Source organism: Poecilia latipinna, unplaced genomic scaffold (genome assembly GCF_001443285.1).
Source record: "Poecilia latipinna isolate Pla-1442-1.1 unplaced genomic scaffold, P_latipinna-1.0 Scaffold717, whole genome shotgun sequence".
In the NCBI taxonomy this organism is placed as follows: Eukaryota; Metazoa; Chordata; class Actinopteri; order Cyprinodontiformes; family Poeciliidae; genus Poecilia; species Poecilia latipinna.
The window spans coordinates 54724-79077 of NW_015113333.1; the positions used below are offsets into that span (position 1 = coordinate 54724).

At 36.8% G+C, this 24354-nt stretch overlaps 1 protein-coding gene across 3 annotated transcripts in view; it reads right to left on the bottom strand.

The window, feature by feature from the left end:
* Positions 1 to 2741: 2741 nt before the first annotated feature.
* The window catches only part of LOC106955215 (copine-8-like), a 137508-nt gene continuing 115895 nt past the window's right edge, over positions 2742 to 24354 (bottom strand). For all 3 annotated transcript variants that reach the window (XM_015045254.1, XM_015045253.1, XM_015045255.1), the window contains 11 exons: positions 20891 to 20932; positions 20627 to 20702; positions 19287 to 19340; positions 18619 to 18680; positions 17011 to 17057; positions 15652 to 15833; positions 15257 to 15384; positions 10785 to 10887; positions 7230 to 7287; positions 5781 to 5854; positions 2742 to 4674 (listed from right to left, as the gene is read on the bottom strand). In XM_015045254.1, coding sequence (XP_014900740.1) covers positions 4483 to 4674; positions 5781 to 5854; positions 7230 to 7287; positions 10785 to 10887; positions 15257 to 15384; positions 15652 to 15833; positions 17011 to 17057; positions 18619 to 18680; positions 19287 to 19340; positions 20627 to 20702; positions 20891 to 20932 — 1018 coding nt within the window. In that variant the 3' untranslated portion in view covers positions 2742 to 4482. The remainder of the gene's footprint in view (positions 4675 to 5780; positions 5855 to 7229; positions 7288 to 10784; positions 10888 to 15256; positions 15385 to 15651; positions 15834 to 17010; positions 17058 to 18618; positions 18681 to 19286; positions 19341 to 20626; positions 20703 to 20890; positions 20933 to 24354) is intronic.

Here is a 24354-nt window from a genome sequence, read left to right on the forward strand (position 1 = left end):
ACCCAACTCACAGAGGCTTAATTAGTTGTCGCACACCCTGCCGTTCTCTCAAACAGGTAACACACTGTGAGACTTAATTTTCTCTGCTGATTTGAAGCCATAAAACTGCAGCGCTGACAAGCGACATCAAACAAACTCTTCACCAGCTTTTATAAAAGTAGTCAGGTTTTAATAATTTTCGATTTAAGGCAATCCAATACAAAGCATTTCACAACCCACCATATGACACTAATCATGTACAATAAAAACCCTTGAAACGTGAAGCCGAGTCATGCAGAACAGAGAACTTAATATACCTAAATAAGAAAAATATAAACAGTGGAATCAGACCAAAAGTAATGATAAATAACAAAGGGTGTTAACTGTAACATGCAAACTAGCTACAGCTCTTTTGTTTTGTTCTGTATAAACACTGATGAGACGGGAAATTTTCAGGAGTCAGGCACAAGAGAGAACAAATACCTCGCAGTCCATCTTCACCGCCGCATTTGGTGCAGAAACACTTGTATTCTGGATGGACTGTGTATTTTTTTTCTCCAACAGATGAAGGCATACAAAAGAAGAATGTCATGCATTTGATAAGGATAATAATTATCAGGGCTCGAAAAGATAAAAAGAATCAATGGCTTCTCATGTTCTAAAAAAAATGTAACAAATATTTGTAGTACAGCAATCTTTCCAAAAAAAAATATATAAAAACATTTACAGTTAGCATTCATTTTAGAGATTAGATGTTAATGGCTGGAGGAGATTCATGTCTGTAAAAAGTATTTCAGTCAGACAACATTTTAAAAGTGTGCTTTTTGTGTGTGTGTGTGTGTGTGTGTTGGCCGTTTGAGCCCAAGACAGTCCTTTTGCAAACATGATTTAGATCCTAACCCTAAGAAAACTGCAAAATAACAAAAAATATATTAATTAAAAACTCAACTAGCGCAGGAACTTTTAGAGGAACTCACACTTTATTAACGATCAGAGTCTTGTTCACGGTCGTGTCAAACTACTTTTGTTGCTTTAGAAAATGTGTTTGTAAGATGTTAAAAGATTTGAAGGCAAACTTTAGTTCCAGTAGGATTTATACTTAATTGACTCTACAGGCAAACCAGCTGTCGGTCTACTTCTCTGAACCTTACCCATCCATCTTAGCTGCGTGTCGGGACAGGACTAAATAGGATGGAGTGACTACTGTTCAAATGATTAAGGCCTTAATAGTTTGCTACATTAAACAGTTTGGCCCGAGCCTTTTGAATTGAAATATATTCTGTTTCTTCAGTACTTTGATGTGTTTCAAAGAAACGGGTAACCTTTTTGTCTTACGGTCCGTCAATCAGAGCCATTCGAGCTTTGACACAAACTACAAAAAGTGCTGTCATTTAATATTCATTCTTTCACTGCAACACAAAATAATTGGAAGTGCAGAATGATTGCTGTATAATAGCGAGACAAAAGACAAAAACAATGGGATTAATCACAAAACATAATACGGCCCCAAATTAAACATTTTTCAGTTATCTTGGTTTTGCTTCTTTTTTTTTTTTCTTTTTTTTGGAGAACAAATTAGCAAAAAAACTAAATTAAATTAATTTACCATAGCCATGGTAACATGATGTCAAGTTTTGTCCTCTAGATTATTCCATCCTGCAGTAAAAAGTGTTCCAACATTTCAAGGCATCCACATACTTCTCAGGAGTGGTGGCTGAAATATATATATATATATATATATATATATATATATATATATATATTATTATTGAATAAAATATCTTGAATCCAGGATTATCATTGCTTTATTTGCAGAGCTTCTGCAATTGGTACATAAAGATTCAGAGAATTTAGAAACAGATGTAGAAATCTGATGAAAAGCTTTTGCTGAAATATCTCAGCATGGCACTGACCTACATTTCTGCCTCTGAAGTCTGCATGCTGAGGAGGTTAAAAATGGAGCGTCTTGCTTTGCTGCATGTTTCCACCATCTCAATGGTTTAAATTCTTCTGCAAAATCCTCATTATAAGTTTTTTTTTAATGGTACCAAATAAAAGACACAAACTGAAATAAAAAAACAACATAAAAAGTGAAATAATGTTTACCCATTACTATTATTAAATGTAATTTTCTTCTGATATTGCTTGTAAGAGAATGTTTTTTTTAATTAGTCTTAACTTTTCTTTGAATAAAATGAGATTTTCTGCTCCTCTTAAGGTCTATTACCAGATAACGTAATGCTCAATGTAATGATATGTACATACATTTTTTTTTTTGATGGAATGAAAAATAAAAAAATAAAAATCTGCACCAAATGGCTTTTACTGAATTAATGTCTATTTGAAAAAAATAAATAAATAAAAAAAATAATAAATTAGAAACTGATGTTTTTCTGAAATTAACTTTTTTGTTAACTTGTTCACTCATTGAGGATATAATTTATTTAGTTACAAATAAGTTAGAATGAATGAAATAAATCCAGTTAATGAGAGATTGTTATTTTTGTACAGTGTCTTTATTGATAGCTGTAACACTATTTTAGGCTGCTGCTGCCAGGAAATATCAAACATTGTCATAGTTTTCTGTATGAGGCATCCCTTTATAAAAAAACAAAACAAAACAACTATTATACTTATTCCCACTGATATGATTTTGTAAACGTTTTTAGTGAGTTCATTTGCATAGAAAATAAATAATGGCTTTCACTCTAAAGAGTTTGAGTACAAATGATACTTTTTTGAGCTATAATGTGATTTTTTTCCCCCCCTCCACTCACAAGTCATCGCTTTAGGAAGATTTTCACTTTGTGTTTTCCTGTAATGAGCAACTTTAAAGCAATCCAGCACCACAATGTCATCCAGTACCTTACTTTGAAATTACACCTCAGTATGTCTTAGCTAATTCAAACTCTCACACACTTTACTCAAGCTTATTTTAGAGAGTTGCTCTGGGCTATTGAATGTAATCCCATTCACACATATTAAAGGATTGATGGCGGAAAGGAGAACATCTTATGACAGTAACTTTCATTTTAACTTCTTTATGGGAACTGTTTGACGTTTTCATCCAGAAGCTTCGTCAGTGTAGTTTTAATATGTAGAGTTTAAAGTTTATGTGGCTCTAATCTTATTTAGTTGTGTGTGCAGCTGACTGTAAAGAATTGACAATGAGTTTTTGAAATATATTTGTAAACAGTGGCATGAAATATGAATCCCACTTCAGAAACTTAACAGAAAGGATTACATTAAATAGTTCCTATGTTAAAAGACATTTCTTTGTATATTATATACAGTTAGTATATTTACTAATTCTGCTAGGGTTAAAATATAACCATAACATTTATTTATATTTTTTATGTTAAATAACTAAAAATCTCTTGAACGTCCTGAGACAGTTTGTATTAGTAGTATGCTCACTGTCAAGAAAAAGAAAATTAAAAAACAAAAAAAACAACTAAGATCTATGACCAGTGTGAGAATTCAACCGATGCCCTCCTGGTGGTTTGGGGCCCTAAGCAGCAGTTTATTTTTGCATATGCCTTGGATTTGCTCTGCACATGTATGTATAAACACTTTCAATAAACGTCCTACAAACAGTGTAATAGGAGCCAGTATTTTTTTTTCATACTTAATTCTCCATGTTTTGTATTAAACGGTGGTGATGAATGTAAAATATTTGACAAAGTTGAATGACTTCCTCAAAATTAATGATTAGCAGCACTCCAATAGTAATATGGCCATCTGGTACAGTCATAGTAGTTGTTGTGCTAGTTTTCATAGTCAGTCACTCAAAAATAATTGGCAGTTGCTAAAATCCATTAGGTTTGTTTTGTTCAAAATTAGACGTAAAAATTATCCATGCCATTCTACAAAAAAAAAAAAAAAAAAAAAAAAAAGGAAATAAATCTCATACGACATGCTCATACCGACATTTAGTATTAAAGAGAAAAGGAGGTGGTGTCGTTTGGAAAACGCTGGAGCCGTCACATCATCAGAAATCGAGATCAATCCCCAATACAAAACATATTTGAGAAGGAGAAGGTGGGTGAAAAAAATATTACTGCATTAGGCCACACTGATGATTGACAAGAAGAGCCTGGGTCAAGTTTAAATGTCCTGATACACTTAAAGAAACAAGCACAGACAGGCACAAGGTTTAAACCACAACATGACCCTCGAATCAACCTGCTGTCAAAAGTAGACGTGAAACAGTCACTGCCCGAAAGGCTTTCAGCAACAAGTCCTGAAAAATTGGGTCAGCATCTCCTGAAGAGGGCCTACAAAGAAATCTATCACGGTAGAAACAAAACCGAACAAAAAGAAAAAAAAAATACTGCTTCTTTAGTCAATGGGAGAGTACAGCACAACATTCTACACCCATTGCTTGGCCTCCTGTTCACAGCAAATTAGGTAAAACAAAATCAGGAGGTAGAGAGTTCCCACCGGACTTGGAGTGGCTGCTGCATGCTTATCTGTCCTCAGTGAAATGCAAAGAAGAGGGTCTCAGATTTGTGTGTGGTGGTGTGTGTGTCCAGGTGGAGTGTATGGCGGCGGCGCAGGGTTGGGTTTGATCCCTCTGCTCTTCATGTACGAGATAAACTGGTCAGGGATTTCTGCTAGCACATCTTTGGCGAGCCGTGCCATGCTCAGCACGTGGTTTCCTGTCCGGTCCATGTAATCCCTAAAAGGAACAAACTGAAGAACAGTGACAGACGGGGGGGACAAAACATACAGCTTAAAAGTAACGCAAAACATGATGTAAAATGCTTAATAAGTCTGAAATTCGTTCTTTCATACATGTTATAGCTTTATGGTGCGTTCACATCAGCCCTGTTTGGTACGCTTTAATCAAACTCTAGTCCATTTGCCTAGGATGTCACTTTCATTTGGGGAAGTGTGAGTGCAACCGCACCAGATGAAAATGTAACAAAATTTAAATGTTTTAGTCTCCAATCAAACTGATTCTTCTGGGCTATCAGGTGTGAAAACGCTCTCAGACGGAAATACTTTGAAGAATACTTTAAATAGAAATATTATCGAGTAAAACAATGTTTTCATCTAGATAAGAATTAGAAACGCTGCCAAAAATACTGAAACATCCAAATAACTGGGACAATCCAACCAAGTCACTCAGGATTTTGTACGGGAAATACTGAATCCATATTCGACGCTTCACTAACGCCAATGTTTGTAAAGTCAACACCTTTTAACAGGACATTCATCAATGATGACGGGATGATCGTTTCTGTTTGAGAAACCCAGATTATTCAGCTTAGCAATATAATTCGAATGACCCGGAACAGAGATTAGCAAGCCGCGCACCTGAAAACATGCGTCTTTAAATTGTGCGGTGGCATTGTTACGAGCACAAAGTCACATTCTGCAGAATAGCAACAGGCACTGGGAGTCGAGTTTAGTTTCACTGCAGATGAAACGGCTTGACAGGTAAGACGCCTCGTGTTTCCTGGAGTGGCACGCAATACAAAACATTTCCAATGCTTTGTTCCACATGTAATCTCAGAAAACAAATCTACTCCTCACATTGTCATCTGCCATTAGTGACAAATTATGTTTTATGGTATGTCGGTAAACATAAGTCAAAACTAAGGAACATTAGAAGCACCACTGTTGATGAATTACAACCAAAATATGTTGGTACAAGGAACACACACACAAAAAATACTCATTTATTTTAATTTGCCACTTGGCAATTAGCTCTAATGAAGATTTAAATATTCACAAGTTTTCCAAAGACAATAAAATTGCAGATTTTATTCTCTCAGTCTATCTTCCACAGTCACCTGAACAATGTCTCTCTCTGCCAGTTTCCCCCGGGATGAGATCCTGATGTCATCGCCGTCCAGCTCCACCATAGCTGCAAGAAATAAATCATAAGCAGGCATGCATAAAATCACGTGGTGTTGAGCACATTTCAAAAAACAGCTTCCATCACAACAGAGATGATGCAGATCCGCACTTATGTAAAGACGTGGGTCACACTGTATTCATGCATCATCTTGTAGCTGTAGTAAAGCTTGAACATATGTTGAGCTGTGCAGGCTTTATTGGCGGTCTAATCTCGTAATAAGACCTTTATTATAGACTGTGCAATTTAGAATCATCAGCACTAAACATTGCAAACCCAGCAATTAACCTTAGTCGGTTCTTCTGCAATTATGCCTGCATCCACCGACACAGTCCCTTCCCTTCAGATTTAAGCGTTTGAACAGCAGTTTTCTCTGTGAAATGCAGTCAGAGAGTTTAGCAACCATAACAGACTCAGAACATGTCTGTCTGTATGCAAGTACACACACAAACATACCTATATATATATATATATAAATGAAAAGATACAGCAAACAGTCCAATGATCCTCTAGACGTTAGAGCCTTTGTTTTCTTTTTCAAATGTGTGTTTTGCTACTTTGGTTTTGCTTTATTTATATTTTTGCTGTCTTCTGAATATTATTCAGCTGCAGCCTTTGAACAAAATGAGAGCAGACATGAGCTAGTGACAGAATGTCAGGGTGAGATAAAAGTAGGCTGATCAGGGAAAACTCCTGTCTCTTTTATCTTTTCTTCGTTTTTGGAGACATCCATGCAGCACACACATTCGACTTAAAATGCTGCATTGGGTCTAGTTGTGCTTCTTAGTGCTGAACAATTATATCGCGTTACTTAGATTTTGTAGTGAATATGACTGCATTTTTTTTCTGAATTACACTTTTGAAACTTCTTGCCCAAGAAAAGTCTGTGGAAAGCTGCATTTCCAATTGTCTGCATTTACAAACTTTTCAATTGTTCTCATGTTAAAAGCTTGGTATAACAATATTAATCTTTATTGTTGTGCATGTGCTTTTTATTTCTTCTTTAACATTATTAGTGCATTGCAAACATATTGATAATCCTTGAACCTTTATCACATTTTGTGACATTACACTCAAACTAAAAATATATATAGACTTTATATAATAAACTCAAAGAAGTGCATAATTGTGAAGTGAAAGGAAAATTATGCTTTACATATTTTTCACAAAATAAATCTTTAAAACATGGCATGTATTTGTATAAAATCTGATGCTATCAGTTACCTTCAGACATCAACTAATTAGTAAAAAGTCCAGCTTTTGTTGATCTTGGATTTAGATTTTAAAAGGCCACATTAAAGCTTCTGATTGTTGCAAGAAGCGCAAAAGGAATAAAAACTTTGGCACGTTACTGTATGTTTATGAAACAATAAAAGTTATTTACCATCAAACTCAGCTTGACCAACTCCTACGATGATTATGGACATAGGAAGCTTGGCAGCCTGTGAAGAAATCAAAATACAAAAGATGTAAAACATTGTTCCAAGAGAAAAACATTGTGACTGTGAAAATGCTTTTATATTTTCAAGTAAACAAACAATTTCTTTATGAGCAGGATACTGAATGTTAGTTATCAGATTCGAGACAGTGGCGTAAACTGACTGCTCGTGGTAAAAGCTTAACTTGAAATGCATGAGATTTTTTTTTTTTTTTTTTTTTTGCAGCTGATGCTGTTTAGATAACCACACAACCAATCTAACTGTAGCAAGTCACTCACATAAGCTGTTTTCACCTAAAAACATAATGATCCTATCTCACAAATGGCAGTCTGCCTCAGCAACATGTTCACCTCTAAGAAAGAGGAGTACGTGGGGAACAAAAATGCTTGGCAGGTTGGTTGAGATGCTGGCTTGGAAAAAAAAAAGATGGACAAATTTGTTGGCAGCAAGCTTGAGCATGACTTAGTTTGCAGCAGATGGACGAGCCTTGAGAGGAAGGAAGTGGGGGAGGTGCTGGACAAGTAATTACAGCCACCTTCCCCGTCACCTGCCAGTCGACTCCAGGCTCCACCTCTAATCAATTGAGACAATGGTTTGGTGTACGAGATCGACATTTTGCAAGCAAACGTCAAGCAGAATTGACAGGACTATGGGTAAACCCCAAACATGCAATATGAAGGGAAGGTAAAATAATACCTGTTTTTGAAATAGTTTTTCAAATAAAAACTTGATAAATGCATTTTTCATCAGTATGCACATCATTTAGTTTAATTCTAAAGTGAACTAATTGCTTCCAGATGCCACCTAATTGCTCAACAGAGACCACCTGTGTGTGACGTCATCTCAGGAAAAAAAATAAAAAAATAATAAAAATTCAGCTGTTCTGCGAAGGCCTCAGAGTTTTGTTAGAGAAAGTCGTTTAACATAACAGACAGAATGATGAGAATCACGTGACACAGCTGACAGTTCAGGGATAAAGCTGCAGAAAAAACTTAAAGAGGGCTTAGGCCATTAAGCTATTTTAGAACCCTTTACCGAAAATTGTAGTCATGATGAAGCAGAAAAAAAAAAGAAAAAAAAAAATCTATGGTAACTCTGAAGGAGCTGCATAAATCCACAGCTCAGGTGGCATGACGTTATGATCGGAGAGAGATTAGTCATGCATACTACAAGTCTGTTCTCTATCAAAGACTGGGAAGAAGAAAGACATTTTAAAATAAAACAACTGTTTGCATATCAGGGAGTTCAGAAGGATGATCACCAGTCATGATGTGTACTTGTGTACTCTTTATTTCTTTTATTTGATTTGATTTATTTTCTCATCACTTTGCTTTATTTTGCTGCTGCAAACGTAAACCTTCTTTTACAGTATTTCCACATGTGCTGTCCAGATCAAAGTACTGAGGTTACGTTTCACGTTTGTCTGAGGAGTTGTGTGAGGTGTAACAGCTTTACTTGAAATACCCAACATAATTTCTTAACCATTATGCAAATTAACTCTCTTTGTGTGTTTCCATGTCACTTGCAGAATAAATGCACGCACCAGGCTCCTGTATTCATAGCAGCTCACACATTTTGCTCCTTCTTTTCTTTGATAACAAAAATGTTCAGTCCTTTTTATCCTTACAACCCTTAACCTTATTGAAATTTAATGGCGTTTCATGCAACAGATCGACACGCAGGATTGTAAAGAGGACAGTTATTTAAAATGGCCTTTCAATTAAAACTAACGATTTGAAAAGGTGGAGCTCTTAGAGGGATCAGAGCTCTAAGTCCTCTAAACAAAATCCAGTACAACACAGAAGAAGTTGTCTTACTAGTAAATCAAATACAAGTCTGTGCATCTTGTGATTATTACAGTACTCTTAAAAGCTGAATTTATTTGATTATTTTCAACAAATTTGCAAAAAAAACTCAAAAACATTTTGCCACATTGTCATAATGAGGTATTTGTGTAAAGAATTTTGAGGAAAAAAATATCAATTTAACACAAATATCCTGCCTCATGCTCACAATGTAACCAAACAAAGTGGTGAGATGCCTACAGAAAGTTGCACATGTTTAGATTTTCTCAATCTGTCTCTCTGCTCTTATTTGAAAAAAAAAAAAAAAAAAAAAGAACTCAATCATGATGTAGTTTGAAGCACACACAGTGTGCAACCTCAGCACGGTGATCGCTCTCGTCCAAGAGGAGTGGAGAGTAAAAGAGAAAGAACAGTGGAAGCGGCAAGCACCAGGAGTCCACAGGGCTGGAGGCTGTGAGATAGAGCAGCAGGCAAGATCTTAAAAGGAAGGTGTGGCTGTTCTAATGTTTTGATTAACAGTCGCAAATTCCCTTTAAATCCAGTCTGCTGGGTGTTCTGCGCTGGCGGCAGGCTGCGGAGGTGCAGGAAGGATGGAGGAAAGAGGGACACACTAAAGAAAAAGAAAAGAGTAGCACACATTTGCCGTTTACAGCTGAAAGACGGAAAAAAAAAATGTGACGACAAGTTTCAGGAAAGCCTCTGGAGAGCAGCTCTGTTTTTGTGCCGTGTTTATAGAGGCAGCAAAACCGTCAAATATCTGTAGCATATTTTGTTTTGGTAGGAAGGTAATAATCTTCAGCTGAAAGTAAAAACAAATACTCTGTATCCACTCTGCTGCTCCTGTCGCTGTTGACACTGTTATATGAAGCCGTGGCTTTAGGGCTTCTTTTCTGCATATTGCAGAACAGCTGTTGTTGCAAAGCTCCTGCTGTGTCTGGATTTGTGTGAAAAAAAGAGAAAACTGAGCAATGCTGAAATTCACAGCTGATATGCTTTTCTCTTTGCTTTTTCATGCCAACTAGTGTTTTTCGTAAATGCAATTTAAAGACATTCTACAGACAGTTTATAGTACATAGTCTCCTACATAAAAGTTGCACAACATACCATCTTCGCAATGTCAGCGTGTTCATGAGCGATGTTACAAAATACTTTTTGAAAAGCAATATTTGTTGTTGTTTGTCATATATACATCTTTGCTTTCCAATGACATATTCATTATATTTGACAAAGTCTGGCAGCAAGTAGATCTCATCACCTGACGCAAAATTTTGCTGGAAAAAAGTTGGTGCTGAACGCACTTAACTAAGTAAATAAAGGTGAAAGAGCTCTATTAGTCGCAAAGAGACTGCTGCTTTGAGGGATTTCAGCATGAATTAAGACTAATTATGCAGTTAAGAAAAATAATTAATATTTTTATCACAACTGCTTTTGTAATAAATAATTATTTAAAACAATATCATCTAAAGCTTTACTTGTCAGTTTGTTATAGCTCTTTCAAGTCAAAATGACTATTGTTACCAGCAGCTTATCTTAATATATACTCTGTACTAAATTCAGTGGAAATTCACTGAGAGACATTAAGAAGAGAGTAAATTCCCACTCCAGCCTTAACACACACTTTCAGTATGTGTATCCTTGGATATGTTTAGCTTCACACGATGTAGGAGAGAACAAATAATTGTCTTTATTTCTTACATTTACGATGGCTTCTTTGGTCTGGGCCATGTCTGAAATGACACCATCTGTGATGATTAGGAGGACAAAGTACTGCGAGCCGTCCTGCACTGCCGCTGCATATCTGCCCACAGATAAAATTGCACATTAGCAAATCATTTCTTATTCACTGTAGAAACCAAACAAGCCTACAATTTTGGATTTACTCACATATTTATCAAAGCAATCAAAAAAATCCAAAATTCAAATTCATCTGAAGAAGAACTTGTTTCAGTTCTCATCACACACAAAAAGTTTTTTTGTGCTGATGTGTGAAAAAAATAAGGAATATTCAAATATGCAATAGTCAGGTAACACAGACATGTTTAAAGCAGGGTGTTTAGATTCTGGTTTACAAATTAGATTCATAAATCAAACAATTATTGGTGCATTAGTGCAAATTTTAAACACCGACTATCATTCTTTCAGTACCGCAATAGATTGTTGTAGTTTCTGAAGTACAACTCACTTTAAAAACTCAAGTATCAAAAAACAAACAAGTTCAAATGATAAATGAATGTTCTTATCATTTTTGTGATCTAAAAAAAAAATATTAAAAGAAACTTATAATTCGACTGTTTTCCACATTTTTGGAAACTATTTTAAAATGAACTAGTCTTTCTGGCAAACACAATCAAAGAGATGGCTCATTTTCTCATTCTGAAACCAGATGTCCTCATCAAGGCAAGAGCTCCAAATTACAGACCGGCTGCCAGAGCGTCCAGGGCACATAATCCTGCTGTGGGAGGACACCGCCAGTGATGGGCTGCTGCCATTAGATGGATGTGCTTGATTACTAACAGTGTTTTGATAGGGTGAATGTCGTGTCCTGAGACTTCCCAGCAGAACATTTAATAGAAAAAAAATGACCAACAATGTAGTTTTACAGAGCAGAGAAAGTGAAAATAATGACTTGCATTCATGGCTCAGTTGAAGCCTTTGACACAGTTTGATTGGAGAAATCAAACTAGATTAATTTCCTATAAAAATGTTGCACTTTTTACAAAACAAATCATCTTGTAAAGCTGGTTTCCATGGAGTTTTGCTCCCGGTAACCCTTGTTTTTTCATGTTTAAAATGACCTAGAACCTGGGAAAATATGTAAGCAGGGTAGTAATTAAGACGTAAGTAGACGAGTTTAGCAACCATTCAGAAAGAGTATTTACAAGCAAACACATCCCTCAGACAGCTAAAAATACTGTATCTGCAAAACCTTGAAGCATTCAAACACTTGAACAACATTTATATTCAGATGCATTCAGCAGAGTAACATTTTTATGGACTGCTTTTGGCAGCAAAACTCTTGAGGATAACAGGGAGCGATACGAGAACTAAAGCAGACTACATTATGTGAGTCCTTAAAAAAAACTGATGATTTTAACACGCAGCAGAAAAAACTAAAGCTTTTTAACGTTTTCTGGAAGCTGCAAACTCCTCCACATACATTTAATATGCATGTACCATGTAAAGCAGACACTAATCCAAGTACACATTACACTAAGTTGAGAAGATTTTACAATGCACTTCATACTACAAGTGTCTCACTCACACTTGCATCCTGATATCTATCGATCAATAAGAGTTAGACTTGTGGAAAGCAAGGTTAAGAAAACAAAACAGCATATTTGTGTCCAGTCAGAAAAAAAATATTTTAACAAGCCTACTAACAGAACATTTTCCTCTTTTCTTCACTCAGATTTCAGGGAAATAATGGTTCATTAGTCATCACTCGCATCCTAAGCTGAGTGCATTATGGTGGGATTTGCTAATTTTTCTGATGCTAATTCAAACAGTTATGCAAGGCAATAATATGTTTCTCTCCATGTTATGTTTTCAAGCACTGAAGAAACATGTTCACAAGTGTAGGCTGCACATCTCTATGTGTGACACTGGTTCAGCGTACACAGTACAAAATAGCACCAATACATTGGCCGTACTTTCAACTTTTGCTTCATTTAATACATGTGGCAGCCATATTGGCTACAAAACCCAGCCATATTTTCTAAGTTAGAGCTCAGACAGTGTAAAGGTTGACTGGGAATTAAAAAAATAAAAATAAAATAAAAAAAATGACTTCATTCATGTATTTGTTAACCTTTATTTCACCAGGAAAATCCTATTGAGATTTAAAAAAAAAAAAGAATCCTAGTCAAGGCTGGCAGCAGAATACAGAGTTGCATTATGCACAGACACAATGCAACACAACAATGCTGCTTCAGGGCAGTCATGTCGAGTCAGAGTCCTTCAGCTTGAATGTGTGAGGATTGTGTTTAGACTGCTTAAACCAATGCAGGTGCAAGTGTCACGGACCACTACTGAAAGTGATCTGAAGAACTCTGACCTCAAAACAAGTTAATCTGGGTAGAGGCTGGAAATTATTTGTAGCTAATGGGCTTTAAGACATTTTACCAATAGAAAGTCTGGGAGACTATTAGTAATCTGGAGCTCTTGGCAACATGTGTCTGATTATGATGAAACATATTTTTTTCTCCTCTTTTCGCACAATTGTACTTATTTGTTGTTTTAATTTATGAAACCATAATCAATTTACTTTTAATTTTTATACCTTATTTTAAATGAAAAAGAAAAGGCGACAGCGCTTCACTGGATGCTTGATTTCAAAACAAATCAAACATCAAATATTTGTTTGATTCGTTCTCCAGGTCAGTGAGAAGAAAGTCCAAATACCCAAAGGTGCACCAAACAATAAATTGTGAAATATTCTTTCTTCTTTAAAGAACCCATCCAGATTGACGCACAATTTAAACAGTTTTCTGCTACCGACTGTTGGATGTCACTGTATGACTATGCTTTATGTTACATTAATAATATATTCCTAATAAACAATTTGAGACAATAAAACTGCATTTTTTTGGCAGATTGTAGAATATTTTTAGTGGTTAGTTGGATATACATTGCTCAAAAAGCAGATGAAGGTAAAGTCAAAGTTTAAAAATGTTCATGTGCATGTATATTGAACAACTGAAATACATGTAGATTACTAATGACTCAAGACAATATAAATTACTCATATGTCTACTTAACAGTCATAAAACCTTCTTAAAAATTATGTTTGCTCTGTAGTGTTTCTCATGATGGTAATTTAACTAACGTCAAAAATAACAGCCAAAGGTTTATCTCAGATTATCAACTAGAAGTTAATTTATTTCAGTCAAATTAAAAACTGAAATTGCTCATTCAGCACACACACATTATCTACTCCAAGTCTGTTTTTTTTCCTCTTTCAACTGTGATAATTATAGCTTACAACTGATGTTGATCTGAAGTTCAGTTCCACTGAATACTGACATGACAGACTTGACAGTCGTCCAGCAGGCAGCCATCGACACCCTCCTCAGGAACAGTTAATCACAATGTTCATGGTTAGAGAACCTGGTAGCTCAAAGCGCCACGTAAAAGCAAACGCTGCTGATCAACATCTTAAGAGCGTGAATGTAGTGATCAGCTTTGGCGTTTTGTGTTGGTGGATCATAACCAGGTTGTAAAAAGAAGAAAAAAACCCAGAAGAAAATGAATTAAACAGAAGAAACAAACTGAACTGAATGAAATCTCAAACAGGCTCTTCATCGTACAAAAAGTTAAGCTCAAGTGGAGGCTGCTTGACACAGGGAGGGCGAACAGTCTGAAAACATTTGATGCACGGAAGCTCAGGTTGTTTGAGTTTCTATTCAATTAACTACCTACTCAAAGCTTTTTTTCCCCCTCTCTCTCTCCAGTTTCTTCTTTTAGCATTTTAAAGTGTGATGTGCTTTTAATTAGTGCAAAATTTAAATGCTGTTTGTCCAAACTTAGGATTTTGTCATGGACTATTTTATTGACTGATTAGGCTGTAGCAGATCTACAGACAGCCTGCCTCTATGTCACTCTGCAGTAATTCATTCATTTTATGCAATTATGACTTTTTGATAGTCCAATACTTCTGTATTAAAATGTATTTCTTGTTAGTCTTATACAGTATGAACTCTGTATTCTAAAAATTGAGTTTTGAGCTGTAAGCCACTATACACTAAATTAACTTTGTAATGATATTCTAATTTATTCAGATGCACTTGTCAAAGCAAAAAACCTAAAGGGGCAGCTAAACTCAACGAGAACAAGCACTGAACAAGAACATCATAAATAAAAAAAAAGATTTTTGTATTTGTAGGGATTACAGAATCCCTTGTAGCTCAGTAATGATAAGCTAAACAAATAAAAGGGATAACCTTGGTCTACTTGCAAAAACGTGTTCCACATTTTTTATGGCTAAAACATCTATGCAGCATTAAACATTTGCAACAAATAAACTGAAATGCTTTTCTAGTCATGCTGACTTAACAATGCTTCACCCTTGAACAACAGGCAACCAGTGAGCAACTCTTGTAAAATTGCGACTCTACCCACATGAACAGCAGCAATGCAAACAGGTGAAGATGTCACAAATAGTTCAACACCTGGCAACATGGTTCACTATTGGAGCAAAGTTGGTTGGCCCGTATAATTGAACCGTTTTCAGACTTTGATGGTATGCCTCTAGGATCCCTTCAATACCGTTGCAATAAGGATTTTCCATGTTTCCATTCTGAAAATGATATAAGCAAACACAAGGTCTTTGATTAGAAAGACCTACAGATACAATTCTGAAAGAATTCACTAACTATTTCAGGGTAGATGCCTTACACTGGTTCCTTACATATACAATACGCGAGCACTAACAATAGACCTAATAGATTAACTAGATATTCATGGCAGAAATAATGTCCAAATCAATCAGTTAATATCTACAAGAAAAAACTAACAGTTTGAAAAAACAACTGAGTGGAGTTATTATGAATAAAAGGAGATTCACCAGTGGAAACTCGTGAGAGACTCGCCCGTCAGGAGGCAGTTTTGCTCCAAAGCCAAGAGCTGGAAACATCTTGTCGCTGTCATAGTCCTGAATGATTTCCCCGACAGCCTTCAGGGCCATGGCATAGGCGTTCAGCTGGTAAGGGTTCATATAGTGCAGTGAAGTAGATTGGGACGGATTACCTGTGGATAAATGAAACAAAGTGCATTGATCCCCTCTGAAGACCTCATCGTTCATTGGTTTAGACCTGTCCTTGTTTGTGGACGAGCTAAACCACACAACGATAAATGCGCGCTAGACGGTCTGAATAATGTCAGTGTAGAAGACGACCCTCAGCTCCCATTAATGATTGTTCCTCTTGAGTTGCTGCAGGAAGTAGAGTCTCTGCTGTAAGGTAAACCACAGCATAGTGTTGTCGATTATTCAACCATAATAAATGACAACAGGTTCACACTTACGGCTTAGCCATGCATTTTAGCAGTGAAAGGTTGCATGTACTGCAGCTGTTGATCCCACATCTTTGACGTAGGCCAGTCATGGTTTCACCACAAAGCATGTTACGCGTGTCAAAAACGCATCTGACGCTTCAAGTTTGACGCCTGTGCACTTTTGGTGCGTTCACACCAAAATGGGTTTTCAGACTTTTACATCCAAAGTCTATGTGTTGCATTGGACGCTTTGGACCTGCCAAATGCTCAAAATGCTCCAAAAAGTTCATATCCCGCTGCGCTAGAAGCTCAAAATGCGCCGCAACGGCCCTCGACGCGCCTCCACATAGAGTTTGAATGCAAACCAGAGGGGCCTGACGCTCAAAACGCGTTTGGTGTGAAGGCACCATTACACCGACCACCTAAATGATCCCGTCAGTGAAAATATGCCACTACAGCCCAGCATTTCTGATACGTGTCAAATACAACCACTTATATTGTACATAACAAGAGTTTCACTTTTTATCGTTTACTGAAAAATGGCAGTGATTTCAGGTGTTGCACATTTTTCATCGGTAAAGAGTTGAAACTTATTTGTCTAATTTACTTTATTTTCTAATCGGAGAACTTTTCCCACACATAACTTTCAAGACAGAAAGAACCCGTAATAATTAACTGCACTGGTATTCAGTGGTTCCAACATCATGTCCCCTCTCCCTGATGAGTGCACCAGCAGAACATGTAGCAGGAGGAACTCCCCGGAGAAGGCTTTAACTTGCTGATCGGTGATTGTATACAGTGTCCATGACAGCACTGTCTGTTTCGGTTTGCGAGATTGATTCTAAATATGAACATGTCACAGTCAGATATTCCCCTCAATTTATTCCTGCCCTCCTCACCAGACGCACGCTTTGAAGTTGTAATCACTCACCATTAGACGCTGTGAAATCAATGGCCACAGTGAAATTGATCTGCGTCCTGGAGGAGGCAAAACAGCAAATCAACAACAGGGACCAGAGAGACATATTCGAAATTAGCGCGCTCTCACTCACGCAATCTGTGACACAATGGAAAACAATTTCCTCAGAACAATTAAAAGGGTATTGTACAAACCAGATAACAGCTACGCTTTCATTCAGCAGGATTTCACTTGTTATTCATGTTCCTAAACCCATACAACAACAACAACAACAACAACAACAACACTGTCACAGCACAAACAGCAACCACTCATTTGCCAATTAAAATTTAGGACATGATATCCAAGGTATCTGACTTTCACCTTCTCAATGAAAGACTAGAGGAGCATGTGAGAGACCGAGCCTGGTAACAAGCTAATTAGACTGATGGAGCACTTAAGAGCAAATCATAATCCAATTTTCCCTGCTGACGAAGTTTTCCCCCCCTCTACGTCTTGCTAATTTACGACAAAATGAGGCCCTCCGGGGCTCAAATGACAGCCTCTCGTTATCTAGAAAAGTCACCAGAGAGAACAGCAATAGAATGATGATAAAATGAACGTGTTTAATATTCCCATTAACCTTTCAGCTTGGCGTGAGGATTGTAATGTTCCACAGCCTGACCGTGCTAACATAATTAAAGTTAATTTTATTAATTAACTTTTTTTCCCCTGAATGAGGTTAGCAAATGGTTCATCTGCAAGAAGAAATAAAAAATAAAGTTTTCCCGGTGATTCTCTCTTTTTTTATCAGAATTTTCTTCCTTTTTGAGCTAACGGTTACTTTCTACCATCTTTCGTAGAGAGTTTTAAGGTTTTAATTATTTTTTTTTTAATTTTATTTACACTTGAAAAATAATGCTTCTTTTAACAAGGATTATTTTTATGCATTTCAGAAGGGGGGAAAAAAGCTAAATATCAACCAGTTTCCCCAGAACATCTTTCGTAGATATTTCTTTTTCATTCATTTACATATATAAATATCTGAAGTGAGGTCACCAAAGCTTAAGATTATTGTATCATAAATCCACCAAAGCTGAGAGCTGTCAGCAAAATCTGTCACACCAGTCAGTTCTGCCACAGGACATAAAAACCACTGACAGTTTCCCTGCCGTGAAGAGACAGCTGAGATCAAAGCACCGTCCAGCCTGCTTGGAAAATATCACTTTACCTGAAAAATACTTGATATGCACATGCCATCTCTAGTGCTAAAGCTAACCTGAGGTTCAAGGGTTGCTAGACCCTCTAAGTAGAGTTAAACTTTAATTCGTCAAAATTATATATGTATATTTATGTGTACTTCTAAATAGGACCCACAAATTCAGACAAAACTTTGTAAGTACAGCAGCATAGCGTCCTGCCTCTTTTCTCAAGAGTATGACCAACTGTGAGAATACATCTTAACTCCAGATTGCCTTGCTCTAAGGCGTCGCTGTGCAGAGAAAGATGTGGAGAAATCTGCACGTAATGATGTGGATATCATTTTACCATCATGGGCAAGAACAACTAGGAAAACAAAAAGTCTATTTGATGTTTTTTTTTTTTTACTTTTTATTTGTGCAAAAAGTAATTCCCACTCACCCTCCTTTGATGTAATCTAGGAAGGTGAACTCCGACTCAACAGAGAACGAGAGCAGGGTCACCTGTGAGTCAAAAAGAAGGAGGAAGAACTGATTACACCCATTGGCATTGGTGTTTTCCTCCTAATACGTCCCACACCTCCGCATATTGACTCAAATCATCCCATCGAATCGGGAAGGAAGGAAACTGCCTTTCAAATAATTGAATTATTTGCAATGCCAAAGGACAAGTTTGAAGAGTAGATGGGATGCATTTGTATGCATTACTCACTCCAGCAGACGTGTTTGGGTAAGCCGTGTGAAAAGTGATGTCTCAATTGGTCGTTGGTGTTGCTCTTCTTTCTGATGTCTTTCAAGTTCCTCAGAATTTTCCCTCAATTTGTGCCTCTTACATGTCCCCCCCCTCCTCACCCCCCCACAGCCAGTCACATATAATTCACCATGATTTTTTTTGGCCCCACATAACTTTCTTTTCAACCTGCCGTACCGTCATGTTTTCCTATTTTCCATATAATAACACATCTGAGCAAATCAACCCTTTAATCTTGTACATATATATTTTCTTCCCAGACAGAAGAAAATTTGCTTCTTTTAAGACTTAACAATCAAATCAAACAAAAGAAAACTAACCCTGAAAAGAGGAGAGAGAGTTTTTGAAGCCATACTCACTGTTCCTGAGTTAACATATTTCTTTTTCTTCATTTTCTTCTTTGTGTTAATCACCTAAGAAGATAAAAAAAAAAGATTAAAAAGCATTAGATGCAGGTGATATTCTTTTACAACTCTTTAAAACTTGATTGGCAATACTATAAATATGTTTACATTTTAGATATAATGATAGAAGTGTCTCTCTATATACACACATACATATATATGTATTCGTCAGAAATACTAGTAGATGATAGAAGTCTGAAAATGCGTCGCTGAATGTTGAGTTAAAAACGGATTCTCAAGTGGAATAGGTTTAATGCACGCGACTAACATTAAGCTGCATTCTCGCGAGTGAAGAACAAGAGAGAAATGCCAATTCAGACACCAAAGACGTCTCAGCTCATTACCTCAATTCCCAATGGCTGCAAGGCATGAAAGTGACAGCCCCTAATTTAACATGGAGGGATGGCAATTTGTCTGACACACCAAACAATCTGCTGATGCAAAAACTAAAGGGCCTTTCAGTCTCACCGGGAGGTAAAGAAGAATCAAATGCAGAGCATAATGGAGCTGACGTCTAAAAGACAGGTATTTGTCCATCGCTGAAGGCCACCAAACCACAGGGGCACGTAGGCATCGACACGTCGTTTATTCTCAGTAAGACTCTGACTTTTAATTCCCGCTCAAAGATTTCAGCTCATTTTGATTGGTAGATTTTAAAGCGCAGCGCATAAACTGTTAAATGTGTATCAAAAGTCATGGTTTGGACAAACGTGAAATATACTCATGTCATAAAAGGGAATTTTCATGAAATATTCTCAGGTCTAAATGGCCTCCTAAGCTTTCCGTTGAAAAATAAAATACTGAGTAGCGATCATTTAAACCATCAAATAAGTCCCTGCATCGTTTTTCTATTAATTTTGCTCCGTGCTGCTGCTAATAATTCTATTTATATGCAAGTATGCATGCCACCAATTACAAAGAAAAAAAACAAACAAAACAGAAAAAAGTAGATCAGGTTTTATTGAATGTATTGCAGCTCAGGGAAGGTGGAGAGACATTAAGACTGACAATAAAAAAGCTAAAGAAAACACACTAATGTAATTTTTTCCAGTGTTTCTCTGTTTCTCTTTAAAACATTTATTTATTTATTTATTTTTAGTTTATTTCATAAAAGTAGAGAATATCCATGGAGAGAAAAGAACTAACGTTTATGGAAAGCAGAGTAACACGGTTGTCAGGTGATGGAAGTGTCAAACACATCAGTCACGGGATCGAGATATCTCCCACACTGGGATTCCGTGTTGTAGGATCGAACAGACATGTTCCTGAACAGTGGGAACAGCGAGATGACTCACCTCGTACACATTGAACTGACTTTGCCCTCGAGCTAGCTCTCGGTAGCTGGTCGTGAAATCCCCGATGAAGTCATGGCTTGGGAGGAAAAAGTGAGAAGAAAACAAAACGAAGGAAAACAGGAAACGGAAAAACAAACTTTAACTCCAGAAGTGAAGTTTTTATTCTGATCAGAGGAGGGGAGGGGGTTTTGTATTGTTTGCTTGTCAAAGCGTGTTGTTGCACTGAATTGTTTGCGAATTTGAAAAATAAGTATTTACAATCACCTGCCATCCCGGTCCCAGTCATACACCTCCACCTTGATTGTTCTGTGCAAAGGAAACACTCAACTCAGAAAACATTTGCATGAGATTGTTTTCAAAATAGCATGTTCTTCAACTCTGTTAGACATCAAGCGTTCGAGGTCGAGCATTACATTTTATGCAAAGTTTTAGCAAATAAAATATATAGTAGTAAGATATCTAATTATCATTTTACATGTAGGCCATGATATGAAAGTACCCTTACCCACATCATTAACAGTTTCCTTCTTTAGAACCACTTGAACGTTTGTTATTTTGTTAAATTACAATCTATAGAGCGCAAATGTATCTTATTCTGACTATATGTAGTTGAGGGATATAAAATAATGTATAATTCTGGATTGAAGGAAAATTTATACAAGCTTTCAAAAAAAAAAAAAAAGAAAAGTGTGGTGTGGCTTTGTATTTGGTTGCATTTACAGCATTGTCACATTATCCAACTCAACCTTTAAAAATAATCTGGGAAGAAAATAATTCCTACTAGAACCACATGAAGGCCTGAGAGGTGTGATTTAGAACATTAGAGACCAAAACATCCTCATGAAGCAAAACTACATCTGGAGGAGCTTTAGAGAGACACAGCTCAGGTGCAGGAAACTACTTAAAGGACAACCTCTGGTAGTGCACTGGAAAAATCTGGTCTTTATGAAACAGTGACAAGAAGAAAGTTTTTTTTTTCTTTTCTTTATAGAAAGCCATGAAAAAATCATATAAGGGAGAATGTGAGAAGTGTGGAAGAAGGGTCGCTGAACAGACCACCCCCACTACGAAACATGTTGTTGGGAGGATCATTCTCTGCAGCAGGGACGGGAAACCAGCAGATGATGGACCTCAAACATACAGCCAGAGCTACATACACAGGTTCACATCGAAGGACATGTAACGTGTAATTGTCTTTAATAGACTCTCTCCATCCTCTCTGACAGGACTGGAGTTACTGTGCAAGGAGATCAGGCAGAAATTTCAGTCTCTGGATGTGGATCTATAACTCAAGCAGGTATAAAATAGATGCGTGCGCTGCACACGCAAAATTAAACCTTTAATCTACTTTCCACTCATGTTTGCCTGTCACATAAAATCTCTCTAAAATACGCAGAAGTGACTCGACAAAACTTGAAGACATTTAAAAGGAGTATGGAAACTTTCCCAAAGTGCAGTAGAATACTTCTAATCAACAATGACATGAAATGTTCTGCTGCAGCTGCAGAATAAGGCTGAACAGCAGGGTGCATCATGTGGGGGGTTTGGGGTGTAGGCCATATATAAAGCTGTTGCTCCAATAGAAACAACGACTCTGCTGCACTTGTTTGCTTCCACCACTCAAAACTCACATCAACATTTTACGCAAATGCTGCAGAAAGTGCTTTTGCAGACATAAAAGGGACAAAACTTTACTTGGCACTTTCATTCCATAGTCGTATTGATCCCGCTTCTGCTTCCCTTCTCTCTTCTTCCGCCTCAACCAAGCAACAACATCTTCCAGATCCAAAAGAAACCAGAATCAAGTGATACATCATAGAAGCTTTCCTGCAACTAAGGGACTGAGAGATGCCCGTTAGAAGCTCGGCTTCCTCTTTACCATCTGGCACATGCTGTTTCACACTGAAGGTTTGTTCTTTTGAGGATGTGAGCTGAAGAAAATCCGCTTGTCATCCCAATACATACATGGCCCTTCTCCACCAATGTGGAAAAGGAGAAGACACAGAAAGTGACAGCAGGAAAGAAGTAAAAATAACAGACTGGAGCATATTTCCTTTCACGAGCCTAAGCACAGGAACAAATCAAAAGCAGGCACTGATGTTTAATCGCACACTGATGAAGGACCTACAGTAGATACTGCTATCATCACTCAAGTCATTTATCAAATTTTCCTTTTTTAAGATCTGTGTATCTTATCTCACAGGTGTGTAGAAGTACCCTTGAGCTTAGATCCTTGAGTTCCCCTTGTGGATCCACTAGATGTTCTTCTCTGAACTTTTGATGCATCTTTCATTAATCATGATTGAAGTTCAATGAAAGGCACCAGTTGAAGGTTTGTCTTCATCTGTGGCTTATTTTTCCTTGTTTTTTTTTTTTTAACCAAAATAGATTATTTGAGTAACATATATGAGGGCATAATGTAAAAGATTTGTTCAGAGTTTGCAGTGAATAATTGTACCACCCACACTAAAGGCAAGTAATTCTCCAGGTGTTGTTGACTATGGAGCTATAAAAAGATCCAGAACTTACTCCTTTGACTTGATAGTTACTGACCAAAATAGTCAGCACTCTGAAACACTCACAACTTCCTTTGTTTCTCTTCACACTCCCACATGTATCTCCATTAACTCATCTGCAACAGGGTCTGTGACATATTGGATTTCTTTATTTCTTCTGTAACAGAGTAAATATCCTTCCCCTTGTTGTGTGCGATCTATTACTCCCCTCTCATTAGCTCCTATCTCCTTCTTGTTTCAGAGTCAGTCAAATCCTTTCCTGTCTTCTCTTGTTTAATACAACAGCTATGCATTTAGTGTAAACACCTAAATGAAAGATGTTTCCTTAAAATTTCTTTTATATATATATTTATATTTTTTTTAATCATTTTTCGAATGAAGTCTAAAGTACTTATAAACAAAAATGTAAACCAACATAACGGAAAACAATTTGTGCATCAAATGTAGTTCCTTGAAAGTGTGTTTTTCTTAACTTTTTTATGATTTGAGGATGTATGTTGTTGGTATTTTATATATTTCACTGACACAATGCAAAAGATCCCAACCATCCTGTCAACTTCTCAGTAACTTTCTTGCTGGTCTGTCTGATGTGTTCCTTAGTGTTCGTCTGTCTCTGTTTCCCAAAGGTCTAACAACCTCTAAGGCCTTCAGGGAACAGCTGTATTTATGCTGAGATCAGCTTGCACTTTAGGAAGACTCTGTTTGCTAATTGTGTGATTTTAAAAGATAAAATGCCCTGAAGTATCAGGCCAACAATCTTCCTCAAATGACTTACTGGTATCAGTGAACAGATGGCAGATTGCAAATGTTTAATACTCTTGTGACGTGTAAAGATTTTTTTTATTTTTTATTTGAAGCAAATTTGTATTCACTTCATAAATACTGCAATGCTTTGTGTTGCTCTGTCACACAAAATCCTAAGAAAATACTTTGAAGATATCAGAGCAGCGATGTATCCACTTTGAAAAATGTAGGGCACTTTTTGTTAGCTTGTTCAAGACTTAGATCTTATTCTTTAGTACCAAAAATAAGAGAGGCAAATCCAAACCAAAGTATATCAATCTGTGCAATTCACTGCTGGATGCAATACAAATGTGTGCAGCCTTGAATTAATTTGGTTCATATCTTTATTTTCTATTGAACATATCAGCGTTTTTGGTCAAAATTTGGTTGTTTTTATTTGCACAGGTATGATGTAGCATGACTTATTTG